Source organism: Apteryx mantelli, chromosome 4, assembly GCF_036417845.1.
Source record: "Apteryx mantelli isolate bAptMan1 chromosome 4, bAptMan1.hap1, whole genome shotgun sequence".
NCBI classification, from domain to species: Eukaryota; Metazoa; Chordata; class Aves; order Apterygiformes; family Apterygidae; genus Apteryx; species Apteryx mantelli.
This window is the reverse complement of record NC_089981.1, coordinates 82,598,108-82,614,783: the sequence shown is the minus strand read 5'-3', so window position 1 is coordinate 82,614,783 and position 16,676 is coordinate 82,598,108. Positions and strand designations below refer to the sequence as shown.

At 40.2% G+C, this 16,676-nt stretch overlaps 1 protein-coding gene across 1 annotated transcript in view; it reads right to left on the bottom strand.

Annotated features, from left to right (window-relative positions):
- Positions 1-16,676, bottom strand: part of KCNH5 (potassium voltage-gated channel subfamily H member 5) — a 161,594-nt gene that overhangs the window by 48,058 nt on the left and 96,860 nt on the right. Inside the window, 1 exon segment of the mRNA XM_067295644.1 lies at positions 5,685-5,884. Within this exon segment, the coding sequence (XP_067151745.1) occupies positions 5,685-5,884 (200 nt within the window).

Here is a 16,676-nt window from a genome sequence, read left to right as displayed (position 1 = left end):
TCGTGTGCTTTTGCTTGTGGTGGCTTTATTAAGCATGCAGCATTAACTAAGAAGTCATTAAAAGGTGAAAGGATTAAGAAAAGAGATCTGGAGAAGACCTTTCCCTAGACGTGGTCTCTGGAATTATAGTCCCTCTGTAAGCTACATCACCTTGGTGGTAGTGCTCAGGAAAATACACGGCTCATCCACGTAGGTACTTCTTCCCCAGGAAACAAGTTTATGAGCTGTTCTACAGACATGGTTTATAGAGATGGCTCTTTTACCTCAAGCATTAGAGACTCAAACTTTTTTCTGTGGCAATCCCAAACTCAACACATCTTAGAGGCAAGGTAATTGTGGGTCTAATCTTTCCTGGTTCTGCACAGTGTATTCGGGAAGTAAATAATCCATGCCCTCCATTAAGATGAAAGAGAAGGCCCCACTGCTGCACAGGCCCTGCTTTCAGACCCATGTGAAAGACAGCGAGTCCATGACCGTCTCTCCGGTATCCCGCTCTCCAAAGAACCGTGGATTGCAACTGTACCTGGTCCTAGCTCAGCTCTGTGAGGTGAGGGGAGACTTCTGGTTCACCTGTTCCATCTGCAAGGAACGACCAACAACCCAGCCTCTACAATAAAACAAAAATACTTGTCCAAACGATTTTTACCTTCCCTCTTCAACAGGGAATTGTATGTAGCTGTCACATCTAATTTGGCAGATGTTCTCTTTGGCCACGAAGCTTGAAAGCCTTCCACCTCCGGTCATCCAGGATGAAATCCAGCCAGCACAATACAGAAACATCTTTGTGATGGGACAGTGTAGGAACAGCAGCCTGATTCCGCTACTGGTGTCAGGATATCACTAATACTTCCTATGGCTCTTGAAGACCTTATTAATAGCGAACAGGACTAAAAGGTACTGTACTTCCATAAATTAATGTTTAATAGAGTTATAACCTGGATCTATTTACCATAAATCTCTCTCTTCTGTATGGAAGCCTAGTGGGCCAGCAATGAATAGTTTTATACTGTGTTATTTTCCTATGATTTCCATTTCAGTCATTGCAACTTGGAATTGGCTCAAATTATTTGAATCTCCATTGATGCTCAGGTTGAGACTAAATAGAAGCCTTTTTTTTTCTTCCAACCTATGGCTTTTCTGAAGGAATGGACTGTTAAGACATGATAGATCTTTATTTAATTGCTTTTTGAGCAAATCCTAAGCCATGCAATAGCATAGATGATGAGAAGAGAAAATCTTTGGATTTTACTGACATTTCAGAACGTTATCATTAGATGAGACCTTGAGACATTTGCGTGTAAGTTAATGTTTTTTCTGCTTTCATGTATAATGACCTATTTCTTATAGGAGAGCTAACATCTATAAATTTTTCATTTGCTGCCTAGCAGATTTCAATAAAAATTAAGAAGTTTGAATTCAGGGTGTATGTTTCATATATCAGATTATTACTGTAAAGATTTTTTCAACTGCTTAAAAATGACTATACACAGAGAATGCTCTGGCTCCTTTTTCATCTCTCAAAAAGCCCCAGATTCTGCTAGGTGAGAGATACTGTTTAAGTATATAAAGGCTTCTTAGCTTTTGCATGTGTTTACCTCTGCTTATTACTAGACGACTAACCCAGAAGCCTGTACCTTTAAACATAAAAGTAAATTCCATCTTACGTTTGAGCCACTGTTACTACAGGAGATAGAGGCCATGTGCATGCATTACATATATCATCCTAGTTGTCAAAGGAGGGCTCAAATGTTTAAGTGATTTAAGATTATGGATCACAGGCCACTTGCTTCCCCTTAAGTACTACTAATAAATAAATCAATGCTTTTAGTGTCATTGTTAATTCCTTATTTGTGAACATTTAGAGACAGGCTGAAGTGCCTTGGTTTGAAGACAGGATTTGAAGATGAGCCATTTCCAAGGAGAACAGTGAAGCCTAAACTGTGTGTTTAATGCGCCATCTCTTCAGTGTGGGAGAATAAGGCTTCTTCCACACATACCAAGGACAACAGACTGGGCTTTAAACAAAGCTTTGCTTGGGACAGCTTGCTTTCACAAGCTGGCAAGCACTAGATCTTCACTAAACTTTCTCCAAGCCAACTTCCACTTTGTCTTCGCTGCATATCTAAAACAGGACCTATCCTTCTCAGTTTTAGGCGAGATCTTCTTTGGGACTAAACACCAAATCTGTCATCCAAGGATAGACACTTGAGCTCTGATGCAACAAAACTACGCATGTTAAATCGTAGTAATTCCAGTCAAACTATTAACTTATATTTTAATTTCAATCATATGGATTTAAAAACTTTAGTTATCACAAACACATGCACATGTGTTCATTTTTACTACGTCAAGTTGCTAGGATTGTTCATCACCGTAGGAACCTACTGTAACACTCAAATAGGAAATCTCATTCTTTGTTAGCACATGAACCTTCTTGTCCTTTGAATTTGGCTTTCAAAACAAAGCCAGTTCAAAATGCTGAATGACTGAATGAAATGTACTCTATTTGTGGCAAATGATGTTGCAAAACACATTACAGTGTGATAATGCAGATATATTTGGAACAGCTGAGGATGTAATAATGTATGTTTGGAAGAAAAACATCCCTGGATGATGGAAACTGTCAAAGAAATTCACCACTAATTATCATGTGTCATGAGCACATGTCTTCTGCTGAATAATAAGAAGCTCATTGAAAAGTTCATAAAAATTAAGGAGAATGGGAAATAATGTGATATAAAGACATCCAGACAACTGACTGGTCAGAATCTCATTATTGGAACTCTGAAAACTAGACTGGAAGGAACAGCTAAGGTCACGTCCAGGCTGTCAGATGGAAGCACTGCACAGAAGCTAGTGAAGACCTGGGGTAGTAATTCCCTATTCCAACATACGCTGGAGCACTATCTGAATTTAGCAGCTCAGCTGCAGGTGCAGTGTAGTCCCATTAGCTCCACTGCATTTAAGGTAATAAATCTGACTTAAGTCTGTGTATCTTGGAGGTCCCTATAGCGTCCTCCCCTCCACTTGTTGCTCTAGGGTCAGTATAGATGGAGCTCAGTCAGTCTGTACACGCCACAACTGACATTTCCTCATCATTCTTGGGAACTACTGTATTGTGGCCTGCAGACTGATCAAAGATTACCACCATTCTTCCCTCTCTCTTCTGATGCAGGGTTAAACATCTCATGACCAAGAGATGGAATATTTTTCAGGGTAGAAAAGGTACTGGGCCACAAAGAAAAGGCATCAGGCCTACTAAGATATTGACCTCTCGGCTCCCAAGCAGCTTATTGAGATACCTCCGTGTCTTCACTGTGACTGTTAGGTTACACATCCACCAGACAAAAAAATACCAGGATGGAGTGACAGATGCTCTTCTTAATATGCAGTTTATATGCAGAGGGTCTTACAACTCCTTCTTTGTATCCTACAGGGCTTGAAAAGGTAATGAAAGAACTAACACAACAGGAACGATTCACTCTACATGACTAGTCTTTGGGACTTCAGCACTGATCCTGTGATTTGTCAGCTGGGGTTTGCAACATTTTCTCATTTGCTTTTGTGAAGCGTATCATAACACCTTCCAGAGTGGAGCTAAGGGTAGAAAGGCTGCTTGGCCACCAGACAACCTTCCACTCTTTCCCAAAAACTAATCTTCACTTTGGCTAAGACCTGGCAGCTGAAAGCATGCTGCCAGCTCCTTACACATGTACAGACCCAATGACGCTCAATGCAGGCACTACAGGCCGCTGGTGATGTAGCTTTTGCAGACTTGCAGGCTGTAGGGGATACAAAATACCAAAATATTCAAACCAGTGCCCAAGTTCTTACGTTTATCTCATCTCTGGTCTTCTATAACATTGGTTTGGGAAATTCAATTATATGCAACTATTAACATCCTGATCCAGAGGTTACTGAAACTCCTCCGCTGGTTTAAACAGGTTTTGGATCCAGGCCTAAGATTTGGCAAGTATTTACCAAGAGAAACCTGATAAAAAGTCACAGGTTTTACAGCCATATTAATTATCTAGCTAAGCAGCCACTCCTATCTTACAGACCAGAGAACACTGCTTACTATGAATCAATGATTATGGCTCTAACTGCATTTTTATAATCTATAAAACCAGACTTGCGGAAACTATGGAAGGAAATTTCAGTAATTAAAGCAAAAGTTCTTCTAATTAACTGCAAAGCATCACTAAAATCTAATGAAACTGTAGCAGAATAATACAGGATTCTGGCTTAATTGCAAGAAGATAAATACAAATAAAATTTGAATTTTCACTTTTTTTTGTTTACACAATAGGACCAAATGCATTTACAGTAGTTACAGTAACAAAGCTCATTTTGAACACTGTATGGATCACCATTTGGAAGTTAGGAAGTTAGTGTTAAAGAAATTAACATATTAAAGAATGTGGCATACTGAGGCAGAAGAATCCAAGAAATCAAAACCCTTATCAATTACAAGAGTCATATTTGGAATAGTTAACCAAATTTCACAGCAGGTGATTAATATGATAACTCTTGTTGTATAAGCATAATGCAAGTTGAAATTTTTCAGTGCAGAAATTTTATCGTGGCATATCTGAACAAGGTGCATCATCATCACATACCATGCAATAGATGAAGAGGAAACAAGAACTTCAAAGCTCTGTAAGTGCTGTGCACTGTAAGACACTATTCTACCATGACATTTCCTTGCCCTCCCTGGGACAACTGCCTTTAATGCTCTTGTGAGAAAAATCTTCATGAAAAGCTTTAAGGCCTAATTCCAGCTGACGTAGATCAGCTCTAGAGAAGTCAAAGGAGCAATATCAATGTTTACTGAACAAAGATTTAGGCCTCAAACTGCTGTATTTTACTTACGTTCAAGGTATTGCAGGTGGCATCCATCCCGTCTGACTGCAGCCCTCTAAAGTATCCAGTCATAGGCCATACAGACTTACTTAGGTACATATCATGGAAAAAGATAGACCCAGAGGACAATTAACCTGGTCTGTCTTAGCATAGGACACATCACTCTCTGAAGGTGACCTCCTCCTTTAACTGGCTCTTAAAGGAACCCAAGTGACCATCCCTTTCTGAGGGCTACTTAGGCAGGATTTCCACCCAGAATGGTTACCAGCAGGGTCACTTTATCTGTATATCCCTACCAAAAAAACTTAAGTTCTAGCTGAGAGATTTTAGCTCACGGAGGTCAGTCTCCACTGTCATTAAATCCTATACTAATTATGCTGATGGTATACGGTATCCTTTGCATCAGCAGAAGGTACAAGCCAATCAAACTCATGTCTTTGCAACTCACAGATGCCAACACTTTTCAGACTAATACTGATATAGGTTAGATACCAAATGATATCCTAGGACTAATCTGAAGATCAGTTTCCAACTGATGTCAATAGTTAAATGTATTAAGGGTATTTAGTGTTTTAGTAAAGTAAGACTGGAAAGCATAAAACGTTGACCATAACGAAAAATAAATGCATATTTCCAAAATGGCAAAATAGTCCTTTTTTAAAAAAATCACTTTTTAATCCAAATGCAACCATAATAATGGAGTAGCATGCAGTTAAGAAGTGGTTAGCAAGTTATTTGCTTTTGCACAGTTCCTGTTTCTAAGAAAGCATACAATGGGTACAGACTCTTGCTGTCTAAATTGTTACCTCATACACTCATACCTTCTCTGTGTCAATTCCTTTAGACATGGACCAGGTTGAGACAATATAATCCATGACTCGTTCACTAAGGCCTTTCGGGACTTGATATAATTTTAGGAAATCCCGCACATTGTTCAGCATCTCATGGTATCGGTTGGTGTTGGCATACATTTGCTGGAAAATGGTGGTGACGTTTCCAAAAATAGTTGCATAAAGAAGAGCTGAAAGAAACAAAAGGCAATTAAAAATAAATACGTATGCTCCAGTAAAATGCTACTCATAATTCAAGAACAACTTCAAAGAAAGTGATATATGGTTACAAATTACTTCAAATGCATAGGTGTAACCCGAAATTTTCTATTTATAAACACACACAGGCACACATACAGAGTTATTTATTGAATTTACCCATACAATTCATATAGTCACTCAAGGTGCATTAATTTACAAAATCATTCATACAGAGAATGTCCATGCACAGAGTTATTCATAAACAGCCACTATGTATTAAATTTTTATGATATATGAATTCAAACTAATTTTCGAGTGTAGCTGTAACCTACCACTAAACCTTAAAGGCACTACCCAAGGAATCATACAGTTCTCATGTAGAGATCAGCTCAGTAAACTCATGATATAAACAGAGAAGGGCTTCAGTCCCAAAGAAGAGATGGAGTGGAGAAGAAAGGAGCCTGGGCAGCCTAGCAAGGAGATGTCCATTTAAATAGGGTCCTGCACCAGTGGCCAAGGTGTACACAATATAGATCGACTGTTGTATTTCACAATCCTATTTTACAGCCAGCCAAAGCAGCAGCAGACTTGGATATATGACATCAACTCTAGATGCCAGTTGCTAATGATTTCAAAGAGAGAAAAGGGGATTAGCAAGCAATCAATGCCCCGAATTTATTGCATTGCTTTGGGCATACCCCTAGGGCAGGAGGGGGACACAGTAGAATAGGAAACACTCCCCCAGACATATTCCTGGAGCTACCTTCTCTTCTAGTTTGATTCTCCCCTTTCCAAACATGCCACCAAGACTGTCAAGCTCAGGCAGTCGAGTTTTGCAACACCAAAGAACCACATTCCATACTCCAGAAAACCACACTTTTTGAGTAAGCCTTTCCAACTGAAAAGAGGATCCAACTCAGTATACTATTACATGTGTGATACAGTGAAACACTATTTGATGGAGAATGATTAATTTCTCAAGCCTGAATTCAGTAAGGCATTTAGGTAAAAGCATAAATGTACACCTTTTCTAGAGCTTTCTTGAATAGTGTCGGATTGAAAGATACTCTTAAAGTCAAGCAAGTTTAAGGTGCTATATTGAGTCTATCTAATTACCCTTGCAAGAAAGCCCAAAATGACATTCTTCCATTAGGCATTATAGATCTTGCAGAAGAGAAAACTGTTCTGACTTCTCATAACACCAATGTGCTGCACTTTACTTCTGCTCTTGACATTATCAAATACACAGAAATGTGCCTGTCATTTTTAATAATCTTTGCTTGGAGGTGCTGTATAGCAGAGTGCAGCTATGCATTTCCATACTGCGCTTTTCAGAAAACAGCCGCAGCCTACAAACAGCAAACAGTAACCCACTGTGAAAGGATAAATGCCTTCCATCTCTCAGTGCGTAATGTCTTCCCTCTACACAACACATTTCTCCCTCATTCCAGAAAACTGACTTTGTTTCATACTCATTTACTATCGTTTATCACCCTTATGTGAGAGGTGGCATTTCTAAAGAAATATGGTGTTTTCTTAAAACCTAAATAATTGAAAAATTGTACTTCCATTTCTCACTGTGCCTTTTATTATGTCAATGTAAAAATTAGATGTTGAAGTTTGGCAGAAACACAATGTTTATCATTTCATCAAAGACTGGGTTCTTTGCATCCCAACAGACAAGACTGTATCAAACAAGGTCATACAGTGGGTAGCACAGATGAACACAAAGGTTTCAATTTTAGAAAGCTCAGTAGATTAATACTCTACATGTTGTCCAGAAATAAAGCTCTCTGCAAACACTTTTTTTTTTCCCTTGATCCACTGATTGCTGTATCATGTCTCCCAGCTACTACTAAAAGGTTTTCTATATCTCTGTGCCCACTCAGATATATATCAACACTCACAAAGATTATAGAAGCATGTAGATTATAAAAAAGTCTAGATGGATGAATGTCACCTGACTTTTTGTTTGTTTTCTTTGCTCCCCTGGACTTCTGAAGGAGGTCAAACCTGCTGAAGTGTCACTTCTTGCAAATGTGACATCCTTCATTGCTCTCAAGAACATTTGCTGATTTACCATGAACTTAGTTCATCAGATATGTGAGTCCAGAGTACTTCCCCTCTTGCCTTCCGATGCCAGATACACCTGAAGCCAATTGTGACTATAAATGTAAAGAAAAATCATAGCTACCCCAACAACCCTGCCTTTCTGCACAAATAAATTCTGTGCAAGCCTGTAACTACATCTAGACTGCGTGGGCAATGGCAATTCATGCAGTTCAACTGCAAACCTGCGTAGAAGATGCAGAGGTTGATGGAAAATTGTGACATAGTGCCCAGTTAGATGGGAAAGAAGAGATTCAACTCTGACACCTGCCAGGCTGGAAACAGTCATGAACGTCATGGTGAAAACAGCTTGTCTGAAGCAACTGGTATTTATTTCCTCCTCTGCAAAAAATGAGTCCTTAGCAGAGACAATCTGTAGAAAATATGCAGCCAGAAGAGAAATTCTGTCCCCAGTTTTATGTCTCTTTACACAGGGACTTGGAAAGTTGTACTTAAAAAGAAAATGCCTGTTCATGAAATTAAGGATAGAACAAATCATTGGATCAAGCCTGCAAAATTGCTGGAAACATTACCCAACGGTACCTGCCTAAACCAGAATTCGTTAGCCGACACGCCATAGGGTCTGCACAGACAGAGATGGCGTTACCCCCCCGTTTGAAACCAAAGCTTTCCTTCGACTCCTATTGTAAATGACAAAGACACATGGCTGAGCACATCTAAATACTCCGTTTCTCTTACAGCGTCATGCAGTGTGGGCCTTCGGCAAACATTTCAAGGGAACTTGCGTAGATCTTTAACAGCTTTGTAGCCCTGCCTCAAGGACTCTCCTTGCTTGTGCTTCTTCCCTGCTTCAGCACTGGCCGCTGCTGGGCCTGGTTAGCTGGGTTTCAAGGGGGAAGCACATTTTTTGTAATTTGGCACAGAAAATCCACCTCTTTCTGGAAACGAGCTCCCCATCCCTGTTCTCTATATGATACCTAGCAAAGAGGATCATTTGGAAAAGCTAGTGTTTATTGCTTGGCAGGTCCTGGTTTGCAACAAGGTAAGTTTGTGCTGAAAAAGAAATCATTTGCATTGCATTTGTTAAACATGTTGTGACACTGTCCTCTACAGGGAAAAGTCTGCTTGGGAGGGTTTAATGCTAAGAGGTTCAATCTGCCTTGAAAATACAAGTTACCTGGCTTTGCTCTTCCCTGCCCAGCATCAGACTGGGGTGATTTCGGCAACAGAAAATGCAAGGGAAATGGGACTGGAGTAAGTATCTACACAGATGACCTGGTCAGCTCCTTAGCCGGCATAAATGATAAATAACACAACACTGCTTAGGGCATTTCGCTATTGCTGTGTTTTAATTATTTTTGGCAGGGGAAACTGGCAGTAAAGATCATTTGCAAAAGGTTTTGAAGGATGTAAATACTGTGCCCCTCCTGACAGTAAGATTTAAACAATCTATAAAGAAATCTCTGAAAATATACACACACCTGAGTAGTTTTAATTCAGTCTCTCCTTTTACAAGAAGCTCAGGGGAAAGGGAGAGATTGTGCTACATGCACTGAAGGGGAAATTACTTTATCCAATTTCTTGATTTGACTAGTTAGGTCAGACAGCATTTATTCATCTTCTCTCTAATGATTCTCATTTCTTCAGATTTCTTCTGCTATGTTCCTAAAGTCATACAATGCTCACTTTTTAATTACCCTGTGTATGCAAATCTTGAACAGTCTTCACTAGATTTTATACAGATCAATTTAAAATAATGATGTAGAAATATTTTTTCACAGCCCTAAATGTGAGGTAGGTCACTCAACTATTATTTGAATTTCTATTTTTACTTTTCAGTGTTGAACAGTCTCCTCCAAATTATATACAGGGATTTAAGCCCTATATATATTTATATGTAAAATGCGTGTTGCTAAATTTGTACATATATATTAAATATTTTTGAATGATTTAGTAATCATGTTACATAAATTTTTATGCCTGTTTAAAAACAAGCAATTTTCTTACAAAATATGACTCAGAATTACCTAAATTATCCCAAAGCATTTCAGATCTCCTATCATCCTGACTGCATTCTAAGTATGTCCAAATAGGAACATCTGCCTTTAGGAATTGAAGGCTTGATTGAAAGAACTAATTTTCCCTACAGTCTGCTCTATGCCAGAGTATTATTTAATCTAAGCATATACAATATACCTTTAAACTGTAATTGTAAAGAAAAAGACGAGGAAAAATATACATACTCATTTTTACATGCTGAGGCTAGCTACAACTTCTTCAATGAATTTTTGGAATTAGGCATTCCTGCAAGATTATTGGAGCCATATCATTCAATGGAGAGATTAGATATAAGTAATATCCAAATATCTGATTTATTTTAAAAATCTGAGCAGTTTCCTATTATTACTTTCCTCCCTACCTTAATGCATCTGATTCTACCACAAAATGTTTGCAGGCTCTATTTGGTGCAACACCTTGGAGTACAGTACAGTCTCCATTTCCCAAATTCAATCGCCTCACTGAAATGCACCAGTGATAGGCTGCCACTGTTACAATAAACAGCTTTCTTCAAACCCATCAACGTTATTCAACAAAATGTATTACTCTGAAGAAAACAATCCCTCTGAGCCCCCTCCCAAACCAGTGCCATTTTCTTATAGCACTTTTTTCGTCTCTGTCCCGCTCCTGCCCCACAGACTCAGCTTCCCACACTCCATCCCGCAGCAATACTCCTGGCTGCCAGCTCTTGTAGTTCATCAGCTCAGGGAAAGTACCAAACACGACCTCATGGCCTTGCATCAGCCATCAGGTCTGCAAAAGTCCAATTTTAATTTTGAACCCTTGGGTCTTACAAGAACCATGCCGTTAAGATACACTACCCCGTCGCAGCAATGTGGACACCAGTTTCACAGCAGTGTGCAGGCAGCATCCTAGGCATAATCCCTTCTGATTTACTGGGATGGGGTATCAGCATCAGACCCTACTGGCTTTCAAATTTTACTTCCAAAAATGCCCAGTCCAAAGCAAAAAATCTCTTTCCACCATACCTGCAGCCAAATCACTGTAATATCCAAGTGCTACGCAATCTGACATATTAATCCTTCCAGAAGTCCTCCACGAGCATCCTTATCCCTAATTTACAGAGGGGAAGCTAATGGCCAAAGGCCTAGCTTCAGCAGTGAATTTCAGCTCTGAACTTCTCACCGCAATCATCTGAACTGCTAAAATCAAGGAGGACCTCAGCATTTTGTTGGATCTGGGTCAGAAGGATGAGTACGTGAGGGTCTGCGTGCTTACACTTCCCACTTAGCCTCGGTGCGTTTGCCTTCATGCAGAAAATTCAAAGTATCCAGAACGTGCCAGGTATAGTGTGCACCCCCCGGTCAGCCTGGATCCACCACCCCGTGCCTCACATGCACCGTATACAGGGCCTGCATCCGGGCGTACATCCCATACTGCCCACGGCAGGGCCACGGGAGCCCTGCACGCATCCCCGTACCCCACCCCGCACAGCTCCTCCTCGACTCCAGGTGACATTCGCTCTTCTTCTCCTGGCCAACACCCTCTGCATGCTCTTGTAACACCAACATTAAATTAAGAGGATAATGATAATAATGATAGATCTGTAAAATCTCTGTTCGCTCTGATGGCGCATTTGTCTGATGAGTACTAAAAAGTAATGTAATTAAGAGATCATCAGCAGTAGGAATTCATACTCGCTACTCTTCCCTTTATAGGGGATATTGTTTGCATAACAGAGTGGAACAGCTGCTTTGGTTGCAATTAGGCATTTTGCATATTTTATGCATAAATCCTTATAAAAATAAGGGCTTTCAACTGCACTTGTTCAGTCACTGATTTTTAAATGGTGAAACTGGGAGCATTTTTTTTTTTCATAAGAGCACTCAAATAATGGAAAATATTTACTTTAAAGCTGCAGTGCCCCTCCACCATGGAACTGTGATGCAGCTGACTAACTAGAGATTTTGCACACAGTCGCAATCCCAGACTGGCTGAATTGGTATTGCAAAACACTGCACCATGCTTTACCAGACAGTCTTAAATTAGGGCTACCACTGTTCATAATTATTAGTGTGTTTGGCTTCCAGCCATGATGAAGTGATGGACATTGGCTGACGTTGGCTAAGGTTACTCAGCACAGACAAAATATCACACATTTCCCCCCCGAGGATGCAGGGCCAAGGGCTGCCTGGCTCTGACAACATATATGCCTAAGAAGCTTGAAATCACAGTTTGCATGCAACATCTTACCTGTTCAACATCCCCTGCCATGGCCACCCCATGTTATACAATTATTTTTTTTATTCACCTGAGAAATGGTGCTAGCCAGAAGAAATATACCCTTGCACCGGTTCAGTGGTCTCCTCTCGGCATTTGGATGCAATTTCTTGCATTTTCTTTCATCTGGAAAGCCTTGCGTGTCTTGGGTCTGCTTATCCCTCATCTTACTACTTAAAGGTGATGAGAACCACATAGCAAGTCACAACCTCAAATGAGAAATGGCAGCAATTGCACCAAAACAGGCAGCACGGCAAATACCATTACCCTGTGTTACCCTCGCAGCAAAGGGGCCTTCATTCTGGAGAATTTTTGCCTAAGGCTCTGGGGTTTTAGGCTTATGGTTAGGGTTTTTTCTCTGTATTTCATATCCAGTGCAAGGTGGGTCTAGTGGGTCGCAGCCTTTGTGGGAGGACTAGGTTGGGATTAGGGCTGTGCCCATGCTTGGGAGGACACATGCACACATTAATTCTTGCTTCCTAACACAACACAAGGAGGTGCAAAATATAAATGCAAATATAAAGGTAATATTTAAGTTTGAATTTATAAAAAGGGTATGATTTAAACACAGAGAATAATTAATCAGCAAAAGGAACAACCAAACCATTTCCTAGCCTGATGCTTCTTCATCATTCTTGTCGCTCCAGAAATGTATCGCCTCCTTACCAAATGGCATACGTAGCATTTGACACACTGCATAAAGCCCTGTGCCACGGTACGTGGCAATTATAATGCAATTGCTTCACTGAAGGAATTACAGTGAGTGGAGACAGAAAGCAGAGAAGCAGAAGATGAGCAGATTTTATGAGAACTATGCTCACCATGAATGCCAGCAACTCCTTGCCTCTAGCACTTTGTTCCCTTTCTTATTTATTTTCTCCACTTTGAATATTATTCTTAATGTTACCTCATTTCCACCCAAATCTCTCCTGTATTTCAAAAGAGTCTCAGTTGTGTCTGTCAAACAATCAAACAATCATGTACCCGTCATACACATCTTTCTCATTCCTTTCTCCAACAAAGAAAGGAAAACTTGCTTTTCCAGAATGCTCAGTTTTTGGTGTTATTATTGGCCAGCACTGACATCTGTGGATCAAAACCGTACCACGGCCCTCCGCTGTGCACCTCGCTGTCTCAGAAACATCAACTTTAACAAGCACAAGATGTAAAGGATCTCCAGCACAGTTGCATGGAAGCATGGAAACCAGCAGTGGCTCAGAAGTGATCATTTACAGAAAAATAATCTCTCAGTAAAGCAGGCAGCTGTCACTTTTACGGTATGAAACAGCCTGACAGCTTGTTGCTGGGTTTGGGCTGCTTCCCCCCCCGTTTTTCTTTTCTTTAATATTTTTAAAGGAATTTTTCAGTGGGACACCAAGTTCTTGTCACATTAAGATGAAGCCAGGATAGCAACATTGCTCGAGGCAGGATACCAAAACAGCACTTGCATCCTGCGGAGCACCACCTCAATTTTGTACCTTGTTAAAATGTAATAGGAATATTGTAAACACATCTTCAAAATATTGGACATATACTGGAAGATGTTTCTAGATCTCGGGATATCATTTTCTATCTATGCCAATGTAAAATTTTTACTGTATAGATCTGTATGTGTTGGTGTGTTTTAGAAACACACAAGTATACATATATATAAATAAATGTACACACACATACATCTATATGTGTGACTGCAGAGTATGAATGGACTCAGACTTACTGCAGGTTCTAATTTTCCTTTCACACTTCTAATTTGCTCTTTCTTTCTAGTGCACAGTCTAAATTTGCTTATTCGTTTAATTAAATATTCAATTTTATCTCAATAGAATTAATGAGAACGGATTTGGGACAATTAGACAAATGATTCCCACTACGAAACACAGGACACATGGAAGATATGGAAAACACAAATGTTAGCTTAACAGTGCACCGGTTATAAAGTATCTACCCAAAAATATTAATGAGATAGAGTGCAGTTAAAAGTAATGCTGCTTTTATTTTGTAGTTCCTGCATTCTGTATTTTAATTTGTCAAACTGAACTCTGCATGAGGACAGATTTTGTATGTAGTTACTAGGGTATTTTTAGAAGGAACAAAATAACATGCTTAATAAAACTGTTAATATTAAAACCCTCAAATTTGGAAAGGACCTTCACATCCCACTATTTTCGCAATAATTCTGTTTCATAAGATGACCACAAGACTGTCTTCATTGAATTGAACAGTAATGTCTCCTACTCATCTAAAATCACCTGCAAAGACAGCTTCTGTCCAATTCTCAGCCCTGCAAATGCAGCCTGTGCTCTGGACGGAGCTGAGCAAAATTCCATATCCAAAGTTTTCTGTGGCGATCCCAGAATTCTATCACAAACTAAATTTGCTTTTCTTGAAGTGTTTGCACAAAAAGCAAACAGAAAAAAGAAGTTCACAAGAAGTTGAAACAATTTACCTCAGAGTTTAATAAAAGTAAAAGAATTTGTAGCAAAACATTTTTCTTCCGGTCTTTTGATTGCAAACCTTTGAAATCTGAGCATTTTCTGGACGAAAATTTCCTTTCTTATGTAATAAATGTGTTTACAGCAAAAGTAAAATGGAATGTTTGTTACCTTCACACACACACACGCCCCAGATTTATAATATTCAGGACTGATTCACAGTGTCTTTCAGGAACGTCCATGAAATGCAAACCCTGAGCTCCCAGCCCGCTGCTCACTGTCAGGGCCAACCCGAATCCCTTTCTGTCTAATTTACTGGCACCAGGGTTTCGTTTCAGCAAAGCATTTGTGCACGTGATTGACGCGACGCCTGCTCTTCACTTCCATTAAAGTAATGCTTATACAGATTGCTGAACAGGGTTGGACTTTGGCATAGTTAGCGCTTGCTAAAATGGTGCAGTTTTTGTCCAAAAATTTCACCCTCATATTTTCAGACGTTAAAGGGGAATTAACTTTACTCTGTATTGATTATACACTTAGGGAACGTGTCCTTCATTGTGGTATTGGTTTAGCTCTGCTGGATCACAGAATCACAGAATGGTTGAGGCTGGAAGGGACCTCTGGAGATCATCTAGTCCAACCCCCCTGCTCAGGCTCAAGATGTTGAGCTGTCACTGGGCCTGACGGCTTTTTCCACAGTTATCTCGTAAAGAAGAGTCTTGTAAAACAGTCAATAGCCAAGTGAAACCTAACTGCAGAAATGAGCACGTTTCCCACTTTTATGGGCTATGAAATCATGTCTGCTACTCTGCACTGCATCCTGCCGGGAGGGGAAGAAAATTGAATTTGGTTTCTTCACTTAGCACTGAGTGTTGCAAATTAACCCTTCACATATTCAGTGTACTTTGACCCCGCTGAGTCCTAAACCAGTGGTGGGGCCCAGCTGCTGGTCCCAGGAAAGCCCCCTCCACGGCTTTGGTCACATCTACCCCCCTTCCAAAGCCACTTCTCACTAGCGGAGAAGGGGCTTTGAGGAGGGGTATTAGTGCGAATATGCTTAGCAGGAGGGGAAGGGCTTTGCCATGGCTCGTTTTCTCCCAATGCCAGCCACAACCCCAGTTTGGGGTAATTTCTAGGGCACCTGAGAGCACATCTACAGCGGAGGAAGCTGCTTTCCACGTTCATCTTTGCAAGTGCCACAATCTGTTCTGCTGAAGAACAAAGGCCCAGTAACATGGTGGGCAATATCCCAAATATATTCTTGTATTTTCTCTCAGAGGATCATTAAAAACCTGACAGTAAAATGTATGTAAGAACTGGACATCAGCACAATAAATTATTTTCAGATGAAACAGAAGTTGTCTCAATTCTACCTCACAGCACCTTGCCTCCACCCCTTTCCACCTGTCCCTCCACACTCCAGTGCTCCTTTCTCCATACTACCAAGAACATTGACAATGTTGGAAATATTTTTAGCCACTCTTGTTGTCCTGGTACAAGGGTTTTGAGAACATTCAACAGAACGACAAAAGGTTACATAACCTGTGATGGCTAATTAAAACAAACAAAAGAAGTCTGGCTCTCCATTTCTGCCTCTGTGCACGCACCATCAATCTCCACACGACTATGTGAGACAAGAAAAGCGTCTTCTCTTTCCTGGCAGCAGTTCCTGGAGCTCTCCTCCTCCCTTTCCAATTCCTTCTGATCAGCACTTGTGTCTATCCGATTACCTCCCCGCTTTCTTGCTCACTATTCCAGGAAGGAGATGCTGGAATTAGATTTCTTGCATTTCCATTCCTACATTAACACTAATTTCACTGAAGTCAATGAAATTATACTGATGTCTGGAGAGTATCAGAGAATGATCAAGTGTATTTTATCACTTTCCTTTGACTTTTTTGTGGTTGTTCTGTAGTATTTCCATATGTCCCATTTGACTAAAGTCCATTTATTCCTCTCCTGGATCTTGTGATGAAGTTAT